Below are 18299 nucleotides of genomic sequence, written 5' to 3'. Positions count from 1 at the left end.
GTTATGCCCTGTGGGGGAGCAGTGGCTTATCTCTGAATGTTGTTTTTTTTTTAATTTCTTTCTTTCTTTCTTTCTTTCTTCATTATGGTGATTTTGTTTTGGTTTTTGTTGGTGGTTTTGGTTTGTTTTTTTTTAGGGTAGGGGGGCAGGGAAGGGAACACAGAAGTAACCAGTTCAATATGATTCTCTTTTCCTACTATCTAAATGGGGTTGTAAGGCACTGCCTAGGCCCCTGTACTGTACAAACTATTCTACTCTCATCCTACCTGGGACTTGTGATGAGGCACCGCTTATTCTTCTTAAACACTTTCTACTTTGAGAAGAAGCTGCAATGAAAGCAGCTCCTGCTTCTACTCCACAGGAGCAGAGCAACAGACTGGAGGAGCGAAAAGCAGACTGAATTATTTCATTCCCCAGGAGGGAGAATGGATCAGAAGTCCATGATGCAGTAGGCAGCATCCACTCCTTTTGCTTTCGCTGGGAGAAGTGTTGAGATGTAGTTCTACCATCAAGCTCTGCCTCTCCCTAACAGTCCCCAGCATTTTACACAGACCAACTTCTTAAGAAGCAAAAATCTGCTCCTGCCAGAGAGCCCTGGGGGGATGGTTTTGGCAGCTGTTTTACAGGAACTTGCAAAGTCTCACATCGGATTGTTTAAATGTGATTGAAATCCTCACATTCACATTTAGTTTCTTGGAGTCAGCATCCGATTAGCGTAAAAAGCACTGCTGGGTGATTCTAAAGACTTCGCAATTGAACTTCTACCTCTGTTTCCAACAGCAGCACCACTGCAAGCTTTTTTCCTTCCTGTTATAGAGTGACTGGTTCTGGAGGATGACTAAATGCCAAACACTGTCCTATTTCTTCATGTTTCAGTTGCACTGAAACAAAGACTTGTAGATCTAAAAGCGCTATGCATTTAATAACTTGTCTGACCATTATCAGCTCATTTTGCTAGGAAACCATCATTGTTTTATGATGTCACAGCCATACATGTTGTTATCATTATGATGTTCTAGAACTTTTCATTGAAGTTCATTGAAAGCTAGCGTCACTTTAATATACTTGCTGTCTAGCAGCAAGAAGCTGAACTGATGCCATGGAAAAAAGTAGTCTAAGCGAGAAGGGAGGATTTGAAATGGACTTCTCTGTAGCAGAAACTGCATATGTTTCAGCTCAGGATGAAATGGTTAATTCTGCAATCTCTGTTTCTTCTGCCACTCCACTGTGCATTAAAACCGCAGCTGGTGACTCTCCTTTGAGGTCTATATTAGAAGAAAATACTTTTCAAGCTTTGAATGATGGGCCATGGGTAAAAAGACCGCGTCTTAATGTCTGTGACGATGGCCCCACTGAAGATAATGATTTTTTATCCCTCACCTTTCCGAACAAACTCTGGAAAATTGTTGAGAGTGATCAGTTTAAATCAATTTGGTGGGATCATGGTGGAAATTGTGTTGTGATTGATGAAGAGCTCTTTAAAAAGGAGGTGCTAGAAAGGAGAGGACCTTTGCGAATTTTTGAAACTGATTGCATGAAAAGTTTCATTCGTCAGCTTAATCTGTATGGATTTAGCAAAATGCGGCAAGATTTTCAAAGGTCTGCATCACTTGCTGAATTTCTAGCAGAAGAAAAAGCAGCTTCTGCCTTTAGCAAGGTAAAATACTAATATAGTTTATCCAAGCCACGGATGTCCCTTGCTTCTAAAATAATCAAATGGGTTTTGCATGTCAAAATAAAAGGCTTTGTTTTAAGTTAATCATCGTGATGCAAAGAATCAAGGATGAGGATGTGACGGACACTCTGATTTATCCATCACTCATCTTACAAATTATTTTCCTATATCAGAGTTCTCAAATTAATGACTGTTATTCGCTTAACACAGAAACGATCCTATAGTTTGCTTTTGCTCTTCCTTAAGCCATTGCAACAAAAATATCCTCTCGCTTCATTCTTACTTCCACTTATTACCAGATCTAACTGCTTTTGCTTTCTTGTGCCCTGAGAAATGTATGTGGCCAAAAAATTTCGTAAGGAAAAATGACTTTCATATGTTAATCACTGAAAATTAATGGGATTTTTACTCCTAGTGCACTTTGATGTTTATAGTTAAAATTGTCTTGAAGTTAGACCTGTAAAAGGAATATTACATTAAAGGTTCTTTTATGTTTCTAATCATCCTTAAATTTAGTAAAACTGAGTGTTTTTAAAATACCTTTTACCTTTTCCACTTTGCATTTTATTTGGCTTCTATAATCCAGGTTTTCTGGCTTTGTCTGCAGCACTGAATTTAGCCCTCAGAGTGTTTTAAAGTTAGGGAACTTTCACTTTTGAGTCCTGCTTCCAATTGTTTTGTACAATCTTTTATGCAGCCTTAATGTGGGATCTAAAAACCATGCCAGTCTCCTTTGTAATATTCTTGTCCATCTCATAATGCGATTGACTTGTGCTTTCCTTACTTCCTTACAGGGCGGTAATTAAATCTTTCTCCTTGCTTTTATCTAGTTACAGTTCTACCATAACCCAAATTTTAAGAGAGGCTTTCCAAATCTGTTGGTAAGGTGTAAGAGAAGAGTTGGCATCAGAAATACACCAGCAGTTGCTTTTTCATTGGATCAAGAGTTCAATGAGACCTGCTTTAGGAACGAGGGAACAAGTCCAGATGTTATGTCCACCTTGGGAAGTGCTGCCATGGAAGAGAATGACTTGCTTGCACCTGCTCCAAAGGAAACCCTGCAGGTACCTGGGTTAAGGAAGTCTACATCAAATAAAGGACTTATCAGAGCAACTACCCAACTCAAAAGTGGATTCACTTCTTCACCTGCAGCTTCACTGAGGCCATCGGAACATGCTACAGCAGAAGACGGTGATAAGTTAAATCAGCTGGCTCCGTTCCATTTATCGCAACATAACAGCCATAGCCAAGCCAGCAGCCAGGATATAGATTCCACTGCAACCACATCTGCTACTTCTTTATATCATGTCATACCTCCTGTCCCAAACAATCCTTTTGGACCTTTTAGAGGGCCTCCTGGTTTCCCAACCACATATCCAGATTTATCAGTGATGCAGGCTCACTGGGCTAGTTTGCTACCATTTTGTAACCCATGGTTCTCAATGCCCATGATTGCAGCAGCCTCCGCTCTTCCAATGTCAAGATCTTCTCATCACCGTGCTCCATCATACCATCACTGCCCTAACTGCAACTGCACATCTAATAATGCACCTCCTGGCAAAGGGACTGGACCCAAGCCTACTGATTATACAGGATATCACCGCTAAAGCAATGATTTTAACATTTCATATTCCAGGGGAATAAAGTCTGAAAAATCTGCAGTGCAATTATCTGAAGAATAAATCTCCATTTCTCCTATCTTGTTTATCTAATGTAATTCCAAATTTATTTTGTATTCCATCAACCAGGAACTATTTAACCAAAAGTTATTGGTCTGCTTTAGGGATTTCTAATTATTAGCAAGCTTGGATTTTTAAGGAAGAGAGCATAACAGTGGGTAATGGTCTTTCTAAAGATACTTTTTATGCTCATCCCTCACCTCTTGCTAGGGGGGAGAAGGGGTATGCTCAGCAAAGCTCAGGAGGTCTGCATCTCTCTTCTGTTAAGGAGGTGGTGTTATATGAAGGGCTGTATGAGTGTGGATGCATGAGGTGCGTATGTGCTATATGGAGGAAAGTTTCCTTCACCCTGTTACTGAGGCAATGATCTGTGATAAGATCATTCACTAAGGCTTCATCCAGAGACCAAGGCTTTGACCTGAGGATTTAAGCTAGACCTCAGCCACATGATACTCTTCCTTCTCGCAGTGTAATGACTCATTATTTTGCAATAGCAGATTTGTAACACATGCTCTGTTGGATGACCCACATTTTCAAGTGATTCATGTTAACTATCATAAGACTATAAACTTCATGCTAAGCATGTATTATTACTACAGAGTCTGGTACGGTCTCTGAGAGCGCGCCTAAATCAAATCCAAGAGAAGAGAACTATACATTCAACAGACCAAAACCAGAAAAGATTGGTCACATTCATTTTCACTGAGCAGCAGGTGAGTTCTTGTTAAGAGGGAGAGAACATAATGGGGAAAAATTTAGGAATGACTTAACCACATGGTATCACCTTCACTCAGGTCATATTGAAAAGATGCTGCTGTTCAGGGATCCTTTGGTGAGGAGAACCACAATTTCAGTTACGTATTACAGTATTTGAATTCCTTCATGTTTGGATTTGGAATATTTGATGTTAACTAGAAGCCATTTTGTTCCTTTTTTTGGAAAGATTGTGACCATGGGGCCTGTGCCCATTGCAATTAATGCTGGAAGTTCATGCCCCAATTGGCTAGAGAGAGATTAAATTATGTTTAAAGGAATATTTATTAAAAACCTTCAAGAAGCAGAGTGGAATGATTATTGGAGTTTAGCAGGGCTATCTTGATATGGCAATGGTGGTTCTTTTCCCTATGATGCAGAAAACTAGGTTTTACTTCCCTGCCCTGGTCACATAGCCTGTAGCCCAATGGTGCATTAAACTGCTGTAGCATTAATCAAGGATTCCTCAGCATTTGGGGGGATCTAAAGGGAACTGTTGAGTGCAAATTAATTTCATATGCTGATTATAAGCTTTTGTAATATGCATCACTGGTACCCAAACGCTTACCAGAGACATTTGGTTAAGTCTTCCTATCATCCAATTTAGTTGTGGTCCAGTCGATCAGTCTTTTCTCAGACAAACACTATGGTCCTCCGCAACAGGGTCACTTGCATCAGCTGTACAGAATTGGTCCCTTTTGCATGCAATGCCTGTTAAAAAAACAAAACCCCTCTGTAGTGTGCAGTGTCTTGTAAAACATATTAAAGCTGGAAGAGATTTTGTGCTGTGGGCAGCACATGAATGCAGCTGTGTGGCAGTCGACATGCTTAGTCATACAAGAGATGATTGTAGTCAACATGAATATTTATGTTTTATATGAAATGACAAACTACCATGACATCAAGGAATGTGAAATATCTTGCAATTGTATAGGCAATTTAATCAAAGAATAAGCACACAATTGCTCATTAAGTCCTGTGTCAAGCAGTTTCCAGTCATAGACAACTGCCTGCTGGCATTTATATTTACAATTTCTGTGAGTATCATTTCTGAGTAGCTTTGTGTGCATATAATTCACTTAGTCTTCCAAGGGGAGTAGTTATCTGGAGATTTTGTGCAGCACGAAGCTAAGTAAATCTGTCCTGGAAGCCTATCTCCTGTTTCTTTCCCAAAATGTGAATTACAACTCAAGAATAATGAGGTTCACCTGAGAGTCCCATGCTTAGGTAAATGAGAAGTCAATCAAAGATGCAGCTGTAATGGGTTTTTACCAGCTGGAGGATAGACTTGTAAAAATGTTTGTGGCCTATGTACACATTGGTAGCCTTGGTGCAGGTTTTAGCCTGTAGAAAAAATTAAGAACAGGTCTATTTGAGACCTCTTTTTAAAGAGTAAATATCTAGAGATCTTTTCCGTGGCTGAATACCTGGCACATATATCAACAATTCATGCTGAGAATGCAGCATTAATTACTGGTATAATGGTTACAAACGTTAACACGGATGAGGGGATCTTCCAATGAAATGGAAACGGTCAAAAAGCGGCAAAACAGGGCTTTGAGATTGTCTTCAAAGGAGTCTTCTACCTTATTTCCAAAATGGTTCAATCTATGAAGTTTTCTTTTGTAAAGAAGAAGGGCAATTCTGATTGTCCTTGAGGCAAATTCTTGGCCTCCTTGATAGGACAGACAGTGAGATACCAGCTGTCATAAGGATTCCTGCAAGTTGGAGTAAGATGCTCAGACTCATTGCATAGGCCACTAAAGAGCTACTCAATGCCACTCTGTTGCTACCATCCATCATGGGGTTCTAACAAGCAGTCAGCATTACTATGCTGAATCCTTTAGCTCTGCTAATATCACAGTGTAGACGTGTGTGTATACAGCTCAAGATGGGTGTTATTTTATTATAATTGTGTTCATTTTATGATGCTGTATTTTTAAAGGGATCCTCTTGTGATGTAATGCCAATATTATGTGCTCGCTATTGTGATGGTTTTGAATGCTTATACAAATCATAGCATAGTGCCCATGGGTGTTTTAACTTTCATGATCTAAGAAAAGTTTATAGATATGTGACAGTCAAATGTAGGTAAGAAATTTATGCTAAGGAACAGTGTTTGAAAAAAATATAGCAATCAGATGACTGGCTATACTGCCTTGAAGTCCTTCACCAGTATTTCAAGTTTGGCTTGTAATTTTGCTGTAAAATAGGTATTTCTATCCATTAAATTAAGTTTTTTCCCCATTTCAATTTTAAAGAGTGATGAGTATCATCTCCAGGGAAATAAAAATGAGGAGGGATAGTTTGATGAAGTCATTCTAAAGTAAATGCTGGTACTGGCGCACAATTTATTTATTTTAGAGAGTGGAGGTGTCTGGAAATCTAAAGCATGCAGGCACCCCACGATCCCTTTCTGTGGTCCTTTTGTCCCTGCCTCTCCTGCCATTCCCAGTATTCCCACGTAGCAGCAATACCTTTATGCAAATTTGAGCATCCTGCAACCTACTGAATAGCAGCAGTGAACATGATCACACTCAGGAATGTTTTTGACAAAGCTAGAAGCAACACCAGAGATAGTCGAGATATTTGGCTACAGATATGGGAAGATGCTGCTGCACCTGTTTGCTTTGGGCTGGCATTTGAAAGGCTTTTTATTTTCTTCAACGTGTAAAAGAAGAAGCTTAAAAATGCATAAATTGATAAGTCAAGCTTCTGCATTTGCCAGGCTTCCAGGAAGGTATAATGAATGCAGGTATAAAGTAAGTAACAGGATGATTCAAGTGTCGTTAACGTAAATGGGAATCATACAGACACTGAGCAGAACTTTAAAAGATGCTGAGATTGGAAAAGATGCTCATTAACGTAGAGCTATTCTGGTACTGATATACTTCTAAACAATTTGTTTCTTTTGTTACAGTTCATCATCAAGTATTTGGAGCCTTTTTATTTAGTTGCTGATAATGAGTAGAATGGTCCAAGGCACATGTTTTACTGTAGATCAAGAGCCCAACATCCCTGACATAAAAGCTATAGATATACCACACACTCTGCAATGTGCATCAATGTGTTACACTGCTGCCCTGCCAACTGATTTGCCTTCCTGTCCTCAGCAACACAGTTCACAAAAGTTTTCCATTTCGCAGAAACTGAGAGCAAGCCCCTGCCAAGTAAAAACTCACCCAGTGGCCTTGACGGGAAGAAAATCACAAGAAAGAAAAATAATGGACTTTGAAGTCATGACCAGCTGCTGTGTTCATACAAACAAACTTGACATCTTATTTCCTGGACCTTCCCAGAAATGGGAAACTGATAGCAAATTAAAAGATCACACAGTGGTCATAGCAGGAGAAGTTTCAAAAAACCAAAAGGTTAAGAACTGTGAAGTCAAGAAGGACAAGATGCATCGTCTTCATCCGTACAAACACGCCAGTTGTCACCTAGAGAAGAGCAGCGGGATTGGTCCCAATACCGCACTGAGTTATCATCATTTCCTGACTCCCAATCCCATGCAAAGATTACCTCTTATAACTGGGCTGTCTGGTTGTCAGGGCACGCACCCACGTTTAGCAGCAATGAATGCCTACCAGTTTGCCCTACTGCCGTTCTCTCATCCATGGTTTCCTATACCATCACCTTTTACCCTTTCGATGCCTGGGAATGTCATTCACCACAACAACACACCCCCATGTTATCATTACTGTCAGTGTTTTTGCTGCCTTAGGAGCTGGAGATCCTCAAAATCAAATTTAAAGTAAGAACTTTGATGATGCATGAAAAAAAAATTGCAGGGACACATGCAATAAATCCTCTTAATACACATTTCCACTGTGTATCATTTGGGAAACCACTAAAAATTTAAGTCTCCAGACATTTAACTTTCTTAGGTTTTTCTTCCTCCTCCTTTACCTTTCCGTTTCTATTGTTCTGTGATCTTTTAAATAAATATAGTGCTCTGAAAATGGGCCTGTTGGTTCCCATGCTGTCAAAAAAAAGAGCAACCAGCCAGCTCTGTCCTTCATTGAAGTGTATTGATGAAATATGTTACACTAAATTATACCAAAGCTACACAAATGGGCTTTTTTAATAGCTTTAAACTGAAAGGAGTTAAAGATTTGAACATTTGCCTTTTTTGGATTGTAAAGTCATGCTTTCCTCATATAAATATTTTACCATCGTTTTGTCAAACCGTTCCCTGAGAAAAACCCTTAGTAAGATATTAAATGGGTATGTAATATAGCAGAATAGTTACCACTTGCTTGCAAGTGATTTTCCTTTCTAAGCACAGAAGAGAGCTTAGGTATAAAATACTGACAATCAGCATATTGTCTCTAAATCCAACTTGGGCAAGGGCTTGCTGCATGACTTTGGCAAGTCTCTCTCCCCTCCCCTTAATTTTTGCACGAGTAAAATTAAAATAATGATACCTCTCTCTCGGTGTGAGAGTGACAATTAATAATATTTTACAAACATGCTGAGATCTTTTGAGGAACAAGAGGCAATAAAGACTATGGATTGTGGGCTGGTAGGAGTCAAAGGTTATTACAGACAGATTGAAATTAAATGTGGTGCAGCTCTGCTAATGAAAGATTTTATCGTGTTATAGGGAAAAAACCCCACAATGTATGTGCTGACCAGAGGATTATCTTGCCTCAGATTCAAGATGCTATGGCTATGCTGAGATGCTAGACACAGAGCTATCCTATCTCATTCAGTAAAACAAGTGAATCTCTTACTGAAGCACAAATAACTTTATCATAGATGAGCACTGAATAAACCATGGCACAAATGGATTATTGACAGTGATGTATGACGGCTTTTTGATGATCTCTAGTGAAATGTAAAAAGATTGCCAAATATATCATTTAACAAAGGCAAGGGTTTCTTTTATTGGACCAACTGCATAGCTGGGATAGTTAGAGAAGCTTTTGAAGGTAAGGCATTGTTCATTAGTTTCAACATGCCTTCTGGAGGCACACACGGGGCAGATCTGTCTGGTGGCCGTGGCATCTGCCTCCAGGCTGCCACTGTGGTGGAATCAAACTGCTCAGCATACACCTGTTTTCTGGAGGCACGTTGGCTCCAAACTGAGAAGACCTGAGAAGCGGCGCACTTAGTTGCATAATGTAAATGCAGACAGGTGCAATTTTCTCCAGCTGTTTCTCAGTTTAATCCTGAGAAGAGGCATGAACAGAGTAGTTCCAAATGCCCTGCACACCTCTGTGTCTCAGTGACACCATGCAGGGTTGGACCAGCAAGGGCCACGGCAAGAGCACACACTCGTACCACAACTTCCTGATCTGCAGGAGGTGTGTGGCTCAGTTCCACCTGGCCGTGGCAGCAGTGGCAGTGAGGTGAATATAATATAATGATCTAATCAGTTAATGGCATGTTAATTGGTAATGTAACTATAATTTTCATAACATATGTACATTTGATTTAGAACGGAGTGCTGCCGAATTTTGAAAGGTTTTGGAGGAGTGCCTTGAGTCTAAAAAGGCTGAGAAACATTGCTCTGAGAAAAATATAATTCACACCCATATGCATTCCCCTTCTGAACATGGCCAGGCTGCCACATCTGGGATTAGAGGAGACAACCAAAGCAGTGGAAATGTATAGGGGGTGCATGTGCCCCCCCTGAAAGCACTGGTGCACCCCCTGACAGGCCACACTCCCTGCTTAGGCAACGGGCAGGCGGGAGTGCCAGTACCTCCCTGCAAGGGCCAGGAGCACCAGAGGAAGCACCACAGCCACTTCTAAGAGTGCTGCGGCCACTTCCCAGTTGGAGAGATCGGCCATGGGGGACCTACCCGTTGCTGACTGGTTGCTGGGGGGGGCACATACCCCCCCTGACTAAGGTGGCACCAGTCACCCGTGAACAAAGGTATATCCCGTTCAACATGCAAGGGAGCTGCCAGTAAAGCATGCTTTCTGAAGTGCCCTGAGCTCTGATAGTAATTCCCCCTCAGATCTGTAATAGCCCCAGTTTGTGGACCCCCTTGGCACACCAGAAAGCAGAACTGTTGGCACAGATTGGGCTGTGGTGTTAGGTCTATGTGGGAGGAGGGGAGTTGGATGGTTGGCAGGCTGTTTGATCATATTTTGCTGGTATAATTTAAGGCAGGATTGTCCCAAGCCTTGGGTAAACACTTTATTTGTACAAAACTAAAGAAACAGTAATACAACGGGCTGTATACATTTTATTTGTTACTGAGTAGGTGACTTATCCTGCTGTAATACCTAGCGACTGTAGAATCGATGACATCACTGCAGTAACAAATGCCACGTATGTCATAGGCAGGACGTCGCTTCTCAACTCCAACGGTCCACAATTCCCGCATGTGCCATAACAGGGGCTTAAGCTGTCTTTAAGAACTGCTGAACTGAGTGCCTGAACATTAGCCTTCCAGGTTTGACTTGCTTCTATATAGAATTTAAGTGCCTATTACAAGAAAAAAAAAGTTTGCAATGGCAGTAGCTCTGATTTCTGCAGACAAAAAATGTTTGGTCCTGAAAAATCTAATAAAAGGCTTTCATCATTTCCTTTGATCCTGGATCAGAAGGCATTACAAGAGGACTTCTTAGAAGACCCTGCTTATGAACCAGAGCAAGGAGAACTCGGCTCCCTCAAAAAGCTTCATTTCCACAGCTACAAAAAAAGCATGGCAGCGACAGGAGAAAAGAATTTTCGCTCTCATTTCCCCCAAAACTGCGGCGGATAGTGGAAAGTGATGAGGTCAAGTCCATTATTTGGAACGATAATGGAGACTGTATCATTATTGATGAAACATGATTTCAAAGACGGAATCTGAACAGAACCGGTGTCTTGGAGATTTTTGAGACTGATAGCACGAAAAGCTTCATCCGACAGCTCTACCTCTATGGATTCAGCAAAATACATAAAGACATCACTTGGCATCATTCTCAAGCAGAGAAAAACAGAGCTAGAGGAAGAATACTGGTAACAAAAATAAAAATCTATTTAAAATAATTTCCTTGCTTTACATAAAGGACCAGATTTTCAGGCCTTGGTCCTTTGGCTTCCATGCTTTCAGCTCTCTCTGCTCTCTCCCAATGCTTGTTGTCTCAGGCGTTGAGTCGTATAGCATAACGCAGAGATACACAAAGACGGCTTTGCATGATTATGAATTATCCATGAAGAGCTGTTTCAGTAGCCTGGGGTGCAGGGAGATCAAAGCCACACCATTTCCCCAGCTATATCCCTTGCGCCTGACAAGGAAAAGGGGCTAGTACATGGTGTGGCACTGGAGCCGCGTCACTGGTTTTACACCGCACAAGGATTCCCAGACGGGGGACATCTCAGGAGTCTCCTGAAGCAGAATTTACAACTGCTTTTTACTGTAGAAGCAGTGCTGAGGATCTCAGCCCAAATATCTTCTGAAACAGCGGTAAGTACCAGGTGATTTAAAGGCTCTTCAAGGAAGGATGATTAAGAGGAGTGTATTGACAATAAACTCCCCTAGAAAAATCAAAAGGTAAGTAATTACTCAATGGACCCATTGATTGTTTCATCTGAAAGAGAGAATTCAAGTCAGCCTTTGCCAGAAAAGGCTTATTAGGAGGGATGTAAAGACCTAAAAAGCTAAAAGTCAAGTTAAAGAAAAGCATAAAAGGGGAAAGCAAGAAAGTTAAGCGTGTCATCGTCATCATCATTTACAACATGAATCCAAACCAAAGCCTAAAAGGAATGATAGTGTATGTGGAGCAGAAAGAGCATAACCATCTTCAAGACACAAAAATACATAGATAACAAACACGGCAGACAATAATTTGTAGCGTAGAATTAGGAGCAATAGGATTGCTGAGGGAACAAAGCATTTGTAGTGAGATTGGGAACTGGCATTCATCCAACTGCCTGGGACATGTCAAATTGAACTGAGAAATACTCTAGCAAAAGTACTGTATAGAAAACCCTGCGCTGCTTTAGGAAGATGGTCTTTTCCTTCTCCAGCTACTCCAACTTAATTTACATGTTTAAAAATGATGATTCAGCTAAATAAACTAGAAAAACCCTCCAACTCTTACAAGGTGACAACAGTATATACATATCTTAATAGTCTTTACTTAAGTCAAACTCCTATTAACTTCAATGGGAGTTTGATCCAAGTAGGAAATATAGCATCAGGCCAATAGTTCTTTTTTATGAGAGAGAGAAAATGTGAGGCTTAGTCGGACACAGTTTACAACATTCAGGCAACAAACCGTTTTATGACAAGGTACCTTCAATTTTTTTTTCACAAAGTAAAAAATTTTTTTTGTATGTGAAGATAAAAAAAAATGCTTGGGATTTGCTTCAGTTGTACCACAACTCATATTTCAGGAGAGGCTACCCTTCCCTCATTCAGAGAATGAAGAGAAAAGCCACCATCAAAAGTAATAAGGAGCCCAGTCCCATCAATGGTCATTTGAAGAGAAGAAAGCTGCTCCAAAGAAATATATTGTTTTTCAGGATTCAACCACTTAAAGAAGAGCATAAAAGGGGGAAGCAAGAAAGTTAAGTGTGTTGTCGTCGTTGTCATCATTTACAACATGAATCCAGCTTCCAACACCTGTCTGGATCGTCCCAGCCAACGACGCACCCTTTGCTTCAGGGACTGAGTGGCCGTCTTTTCTGTGAAGCAAAGTAACATCTGGGATTGGGTGAGATCATTGCACTAAGTGTTTTTCTGTCTCTGAATATAGAAACTGCTGAGATAATACTTGTTGTACTAATAAAATTAGACTTTGATTTTAGGACACTGAGTTGTCTGTGTTCGTATTTCACATTTCATTTAGGGTTAATTGTGCTTTAACTATTCCTAAGCACTATCTGGTGGTCGGTGGTGCGAACACTTTATGCAGCTGGTCTGATGACTCTGGGCCTCCTCTCAACTCAAGAGTGTAGGAGCTCAAATTGTTCTAAGCCCCTGTGCCTCATGATTCCCATTTCAGACTGATCCAGATCATGGTGTCTTAAAATATACTGTTTACTGGGGAAAATATCTGAGGAACTGGAGTATTTATTTATTCTTTTGCTTTATGTTTTTTAAGCAGGCAGCATAAGTAAGGCCGAGCCAGAGGTTCTTAAAAACCCACCCACCAGATGTAAAACTTAGTCAAGCAGTAGCATTTTAACAATTGTTTTAGGCAAAAAAAAATATAAGCCTCAATTCCAGCACTCAGCACCTTGTGATTGGGTCGCATCTGTATAAATCCCATCCTGCAGTCTGAGTTGCAATGAAATGTCATCTACTTACCTGTATTATTTTACAGTCACTAGAGCAATACAACTATTCTAAAATAACCATGGAGCATTTCAGAATGAGTTCCTTTTTTAATTCTGTATTCACACCAGTCATTTTCCAGTAAGTCTGCTCCCAGGGTAATATTTTCAGTTCACTTACATACCAGAACAGATACTGAGAAAGTGGATTGAGTTCAGGAAAGAGAACCAAGTGTGATTAACTCCTGCGAGGGTTGACTGATCCGGAGCTATAAAGGACTTGTATCAAAAATGTACTAAGCAAAAACAGAAGGGAAGGAGGAAAGCATAATGTTTGAAGGATGTAAAAATCTAGGATGGAGAATTATTTAATGAGAATCTAGGAGGGAAATTAGAATTAATAGGATGAAGTTTAAAACAGGGCATACGTAAACTGAATATCAGGGGAAAAAATCTGAAAGGGAGACAACAGCAACAGTTTTCCAGCTGAGTCAGTGAGAACCCTGTAGCTTTGGACACATGAAACTCTGGATAAATATTAAAAAATGCACTCTAGGGAAGAGTGGCCTGGCCACTGAGATGATCAGCTGGATATCTAAATCAGTCTTTTTAATGATAAAAAATAAATTAATAATATGCACCTATATCTAAATGGTTTACATCAGCAGATCTGCAAAGGGTGTTGCAAAACAGTCAGTATCATTACCCCCACTTTACAGATGAAGACATTTAGACCCAGGCAGGGAAATGACTTGCTGAGAGTCACCAAGCAGGCCACTGATGCAACTGGAAATAGAGCCAATGTCTTCTGAGTCCCCATCCACCTTTCCAAAGCTTCACTGGGAATTGTATGGTAATGAGATGCTCACCAAGCTTTCCCTAGGCTTCAGATGTACTTAAAATTTCACAGAGGTGATAGCAACTGCATTTAGTCTGTAATTCTGTCATGTGAAGTATCCCCATTTGTATTCACTGTTAATTTCCACCACTTTATAAAGAATTTAAATGAAAGCTGCTCCTGTTAAGTGGCAGATAAAAATCCTTGAAAAATGTGCTTGTCTGCCTTGTACTCTACTCAAATGCTCAATTGTTCTGCTGCAAACTATGGGAAAAAGTGTTTAAAGCTATGAGGTGGGTTTGACCCCTTCATCTTCATCAATGACCTGAAAGATGGGATAGAGTGTGCCCTCAGCAAGTCTGCAGATGACACCAAACTTGGGGTAGTAGATATGCTCGAGGGCAAGGCTAGGATTTGGAGGGTGCGTCTACAAATGCATTAATGCAGAGTTGTTATGGCACATTAAATTTAGTACCTCTAATATGAGGTACTAACTAAATGCGCAGTAGCAACAGCCCGTGGTCTTTTTGTGGCGCTTAATGCACAGTAGAAGTCCACTACGCAGTTTTTGCTGTGATGCGCTAATGTGCAATAGAATGAGTCCACTGCACATTAAGCATCTCCTGTAGCACACCCAGAGATACCTTGACAAATTAAAGGATTAGCTCAAAAGAAATCTCACAAGGTTCAACAAGGAAAAGTGCAAAGTCCTGCACTTAGGACAGAACAATCCCATGCACCGGTACAGGCTGGGGGCTGACTGCGTGGGCAGCAGCTCTGCAGAAAAAGACCTGGGGGTTACAATGGACAGTAAGATGGATATGAGCCAGCGGTGTGCCCTTGTTGGGAAGAAGGCTAAAGGCATCCTGGGCTGCATTGGTAGAAGTGTTGCCAGCAGATTGAGGGAAGAAATTATTCCCCTCTATTCAGCACTGGTGAGGCCACATCTGGAGTACTGTGTCCAGATTTGGGTACCCCCACTACAGAAAGGATGTGGACAAATTGAAGAGTCCAGCAGAGGGAAATGAAAATGCCTTGTGAGGGGAGGCTGAGGAAACTGGGCTTATTTATCTGCAAAAGAAAAGGTGGGGAGGGAGGGCATTAATAGCAGCCTTCAATGAATTGAAGGGGGGATCCAAAGAGGATGGAGCTGCACTGTCCTCAGTGGTGGCAGATGACAGAACAAGGAGCAATGGGCTCAAGTTACAACACGGGAAGTTTAGATTACATATTAGGAAAATCATTCTCACTAGGAGGGTAGTAAAGCACTGGAACAGGTTACCCAGAGAGGTTGCAGAATCTCCATCCTTGGAGGTTTTATGGTGCAGCTAGACCAAGCCTTGGCTGAGATGATCTAGTTGGGAATGTTCCTGCTTTGAGCAGGGGGTTGGACGAGACCTGACCTCCTGAGGTCCCTTTCAGCCCTAATTTCTATGATTTGTGGTGGTGACTTCTGCAAAACCTGAATGGGATGCCATTTGAACTAAGGTGGAACTGGCCAGTTCTGCACCCTCAGTGGCAGTAGTGCAGAGGCAGCAGTCAGCAAAAACAGGGCAAGGCAGCCAGAGGTTTGCAGCTACAGGGGAAGGTGTAAGAGGCAAAAAAAGGAGGTGACATGTCAAAAACTGATTTTTGGGGGTAAAAGAAAGGAGGTAAGAGGATTAACCCTCTCTGACACCTTCCCCCTGTAGCATCCTGTTACTACGGCTGCTGCCCCCGACCCTATCACCTCTGACCTGCTCTCCCTGCTGCCAGAGCTGGAGCTACTGCATGGAAGGTGCAGGATGTGTGCGCACCGGGGTGAGGGTACCCCCCGCTCTATTTCAGAGCCTTTACCAAGCAAATCGCACGCCCATTGTTATGCTGCTGCATTTGAATAATTTGAACAGCAATTTCTGTGGAACATAGATCAAACAACATCACCAAACTGCCCTTCAAAACTCTCTTCCTGTACCTATTAATAGTGTATAAAGTCATGCAAAAGAGAACACAATCTTTTTAGTCTCAGGGTGGCTCTGCTTCCTAGTAAGTGAGATTCAGGATTTCAGTGTGCTGTCTTCATCTTCAGAGACCTTTGAAAGCACAGTAGGAGCAGAGCCTACGGGACCAGATGACCATGAGGGCTTGACCCGCAGGTACATTTTTAAGCCCTGACCCTTCATTATTTATGCTTTGTTCTCTGTCTGTCCATTCTGGTAGTACCATGCACCATTGACAGCAGTTATCATAACTGTACTCAGAAACAGCAGGAGTTCAAGGGTTTGAAGCAGGTGATGAGATTCCTCAAAACGCTATCAGAGCAGTAACGCTATCTCTGGTGACTTAGAGCGAGAGCCTGATCCTGTTCCTGTAATGCAAGTGGAGCTTCCACAGACTTCAGCGAGAGTTTTGTCAAGGCAAAGAACCTGCAGGAGAAAGCCCCTAATAGTTACCCAGAACACAATACAGCAAAAAACATTAAGGGACAGTTGATTAGAGGATGCCAGTGAGAGGGGAGTTGTTTTTTATTTTTAACGTTCTAAAACCTTGGATACAACTAAAGTAGAGCAGAGATCCAAAAATCAAAATGCCAAAATAGACTCATTTAACACAGCAGGAGAGCCTAATGGCTCCAGTGGAGCATAATCAGAGCCCCACAAGCTTCATGCCAGCAACAGAGATGGGGGGTGTAATAATAATGCAGGAAAACATTAAGTTATTGATGAAGGGCGGGATAATCATGCTGTATGATGAAGTTTAGCATCGCAAGACAGGTGTGTAACTCTTAAGCTGCCACAGAAACATCTTGAGGTATGATACTGAAATCTGTTCAATCTGGTCACAAACTGACAAAAAGACAAGTAGTTGACTAAAACCAACTTTCAGTAGTGAAATATAGAGACATCTTCAAAATTATTGGCATAAGGAGATCACAGGTAAGGAGGAAAGTTTAATGAGCATGGAAGGGGAGAAACACGACTGGGTCCATGGTGCGTAACAACGTCTTAATCAGAGCTAAATAAAGGACTACCAAGAGATGCAGATTGAGTATCTGTGCCTTTCTAGCTATGGAGCTGTGAACCGTTCATGTACAAAAGACCTCACCACAACAGCTAAACACTTGTGATTGCAGCCAAGACATGTTTGCCACAAACAGCAACAAACTATTGACATTCATTTCACTCTTACTAGCTCAGTCCAGCTGGCTGCCCTCCTTTCCTCTCTCACAAGACACAAATCCTCAGCAATTTGCTAGAGATTTTGGGGCATCTTCTCTGCTACTACTTACAAAGTTGTAAGTCAAAAAAAATGGCAGTTGTGCTTAGTTACGGTGGGAGTAGGTTACTGTACCAAGATAAGACATTACTGGAAAACAAAACATATAATTTGCAGCTATTGCCTTGGTGTATAGATTTTACCATCAGTTCTTATGAGCTATGGGAAGAGTAACGGTTGAGCAATTAGGATAGCTACATCTTACTTTAAAGGACTGGTCACGGTCAGACAGGATTAAATGGGTCAATGTTCTAAAGCAGGGTGGCAATCCTTATTTTTAGGGGAAGTCCTGACCCTAACCAAACTCAAGTAGCTAAATATCAAAGTGGCACTCAAAAGGCACACTTAAGATTTCTGAATGGTAACAGCCACTCGACAAATGGATTCAATGGTATCTTACATAGCCTCCCTTTCGTGGTGGGGCACTACTGTTGGAGCCACAAAACTGCAAATCGTCCATTCATTCTCTTGCCAGCCTGCCCCACGTACCTCCTATGCACCTGGAGACAGAGGACCTATATGTTTTATGATGACAAAGGGCAGCAGGTGCCATTGTGCAGGCTCCACAGTTCAATTTAACTGATGAGGTTCTGCTCATCCCCAACACAGTGGGAAGGATAGGATGGGATTTGCCTCTGTGCTACTAAAATCTTAGTCTTTCAGGTTAGTCGTAAGTTTTTACACTCACTTTAATATTTATTTTAAAAATTACATTCCCATAATTTATTAATGTTTTCCATGTGTAAGTAATTTAAAAGCTTATACCTTTTATTATATTTTATCCAAACATCTCTAATGCCAAGCCTGTTCTCACCCTCCAAAGCACCTCTGTCATGTTATAAAGCAGGGGTGGGCAATTATTTGGGCCTGTGGGTC

At 41.2% G+C, this 18299-nt stretch overlaps 1 protein-coding gene across 1 annotated transcript; it reads left to right on the top strand.

Annotated features, from left to right (window-relative positions):
* The first annotated feature begins 209 nt into the window (after window positions 1-209).
* LOC109300816 (heat shock transcription factor, Y-linked-like) lies at window positions 210-4669 on the top strand. The gene is made up of 2 exons (XM_019521652.1): window positions 210-1657; window positions 2506-4669. The coding sequence occupies exons 1-2, from the start codon at window positions 1100-1102 to the stop codon at window positions 3280-3282; spliced, it is 1335 nt and encodes a 444-aa protein (XP_019377197.1). The 5' UTR covers window positions 210-1099; the 3' UTR covers window positions 3283-4669.
* Window positions 4670-18299: the final 13630 nt, after the last annotated feature.

Source organism: Gavialis gangeticus, unplaced genomic scaffold (assembly GCF_001723915.1).
Source record: "Gavialis gangeticus isolate Ggan-Ray unplaced genomic scaffold, GavGan_comp1, whole genome shotgun sequence".
NCBI lineage: Eukaryota > Metazoa > Chordata > Crocodylia > Gavialidae > Gavialis > Gavialis gangeticus.
This window is presented reverse-complemented; position numbering and strand designations above follow the sequence as displayed.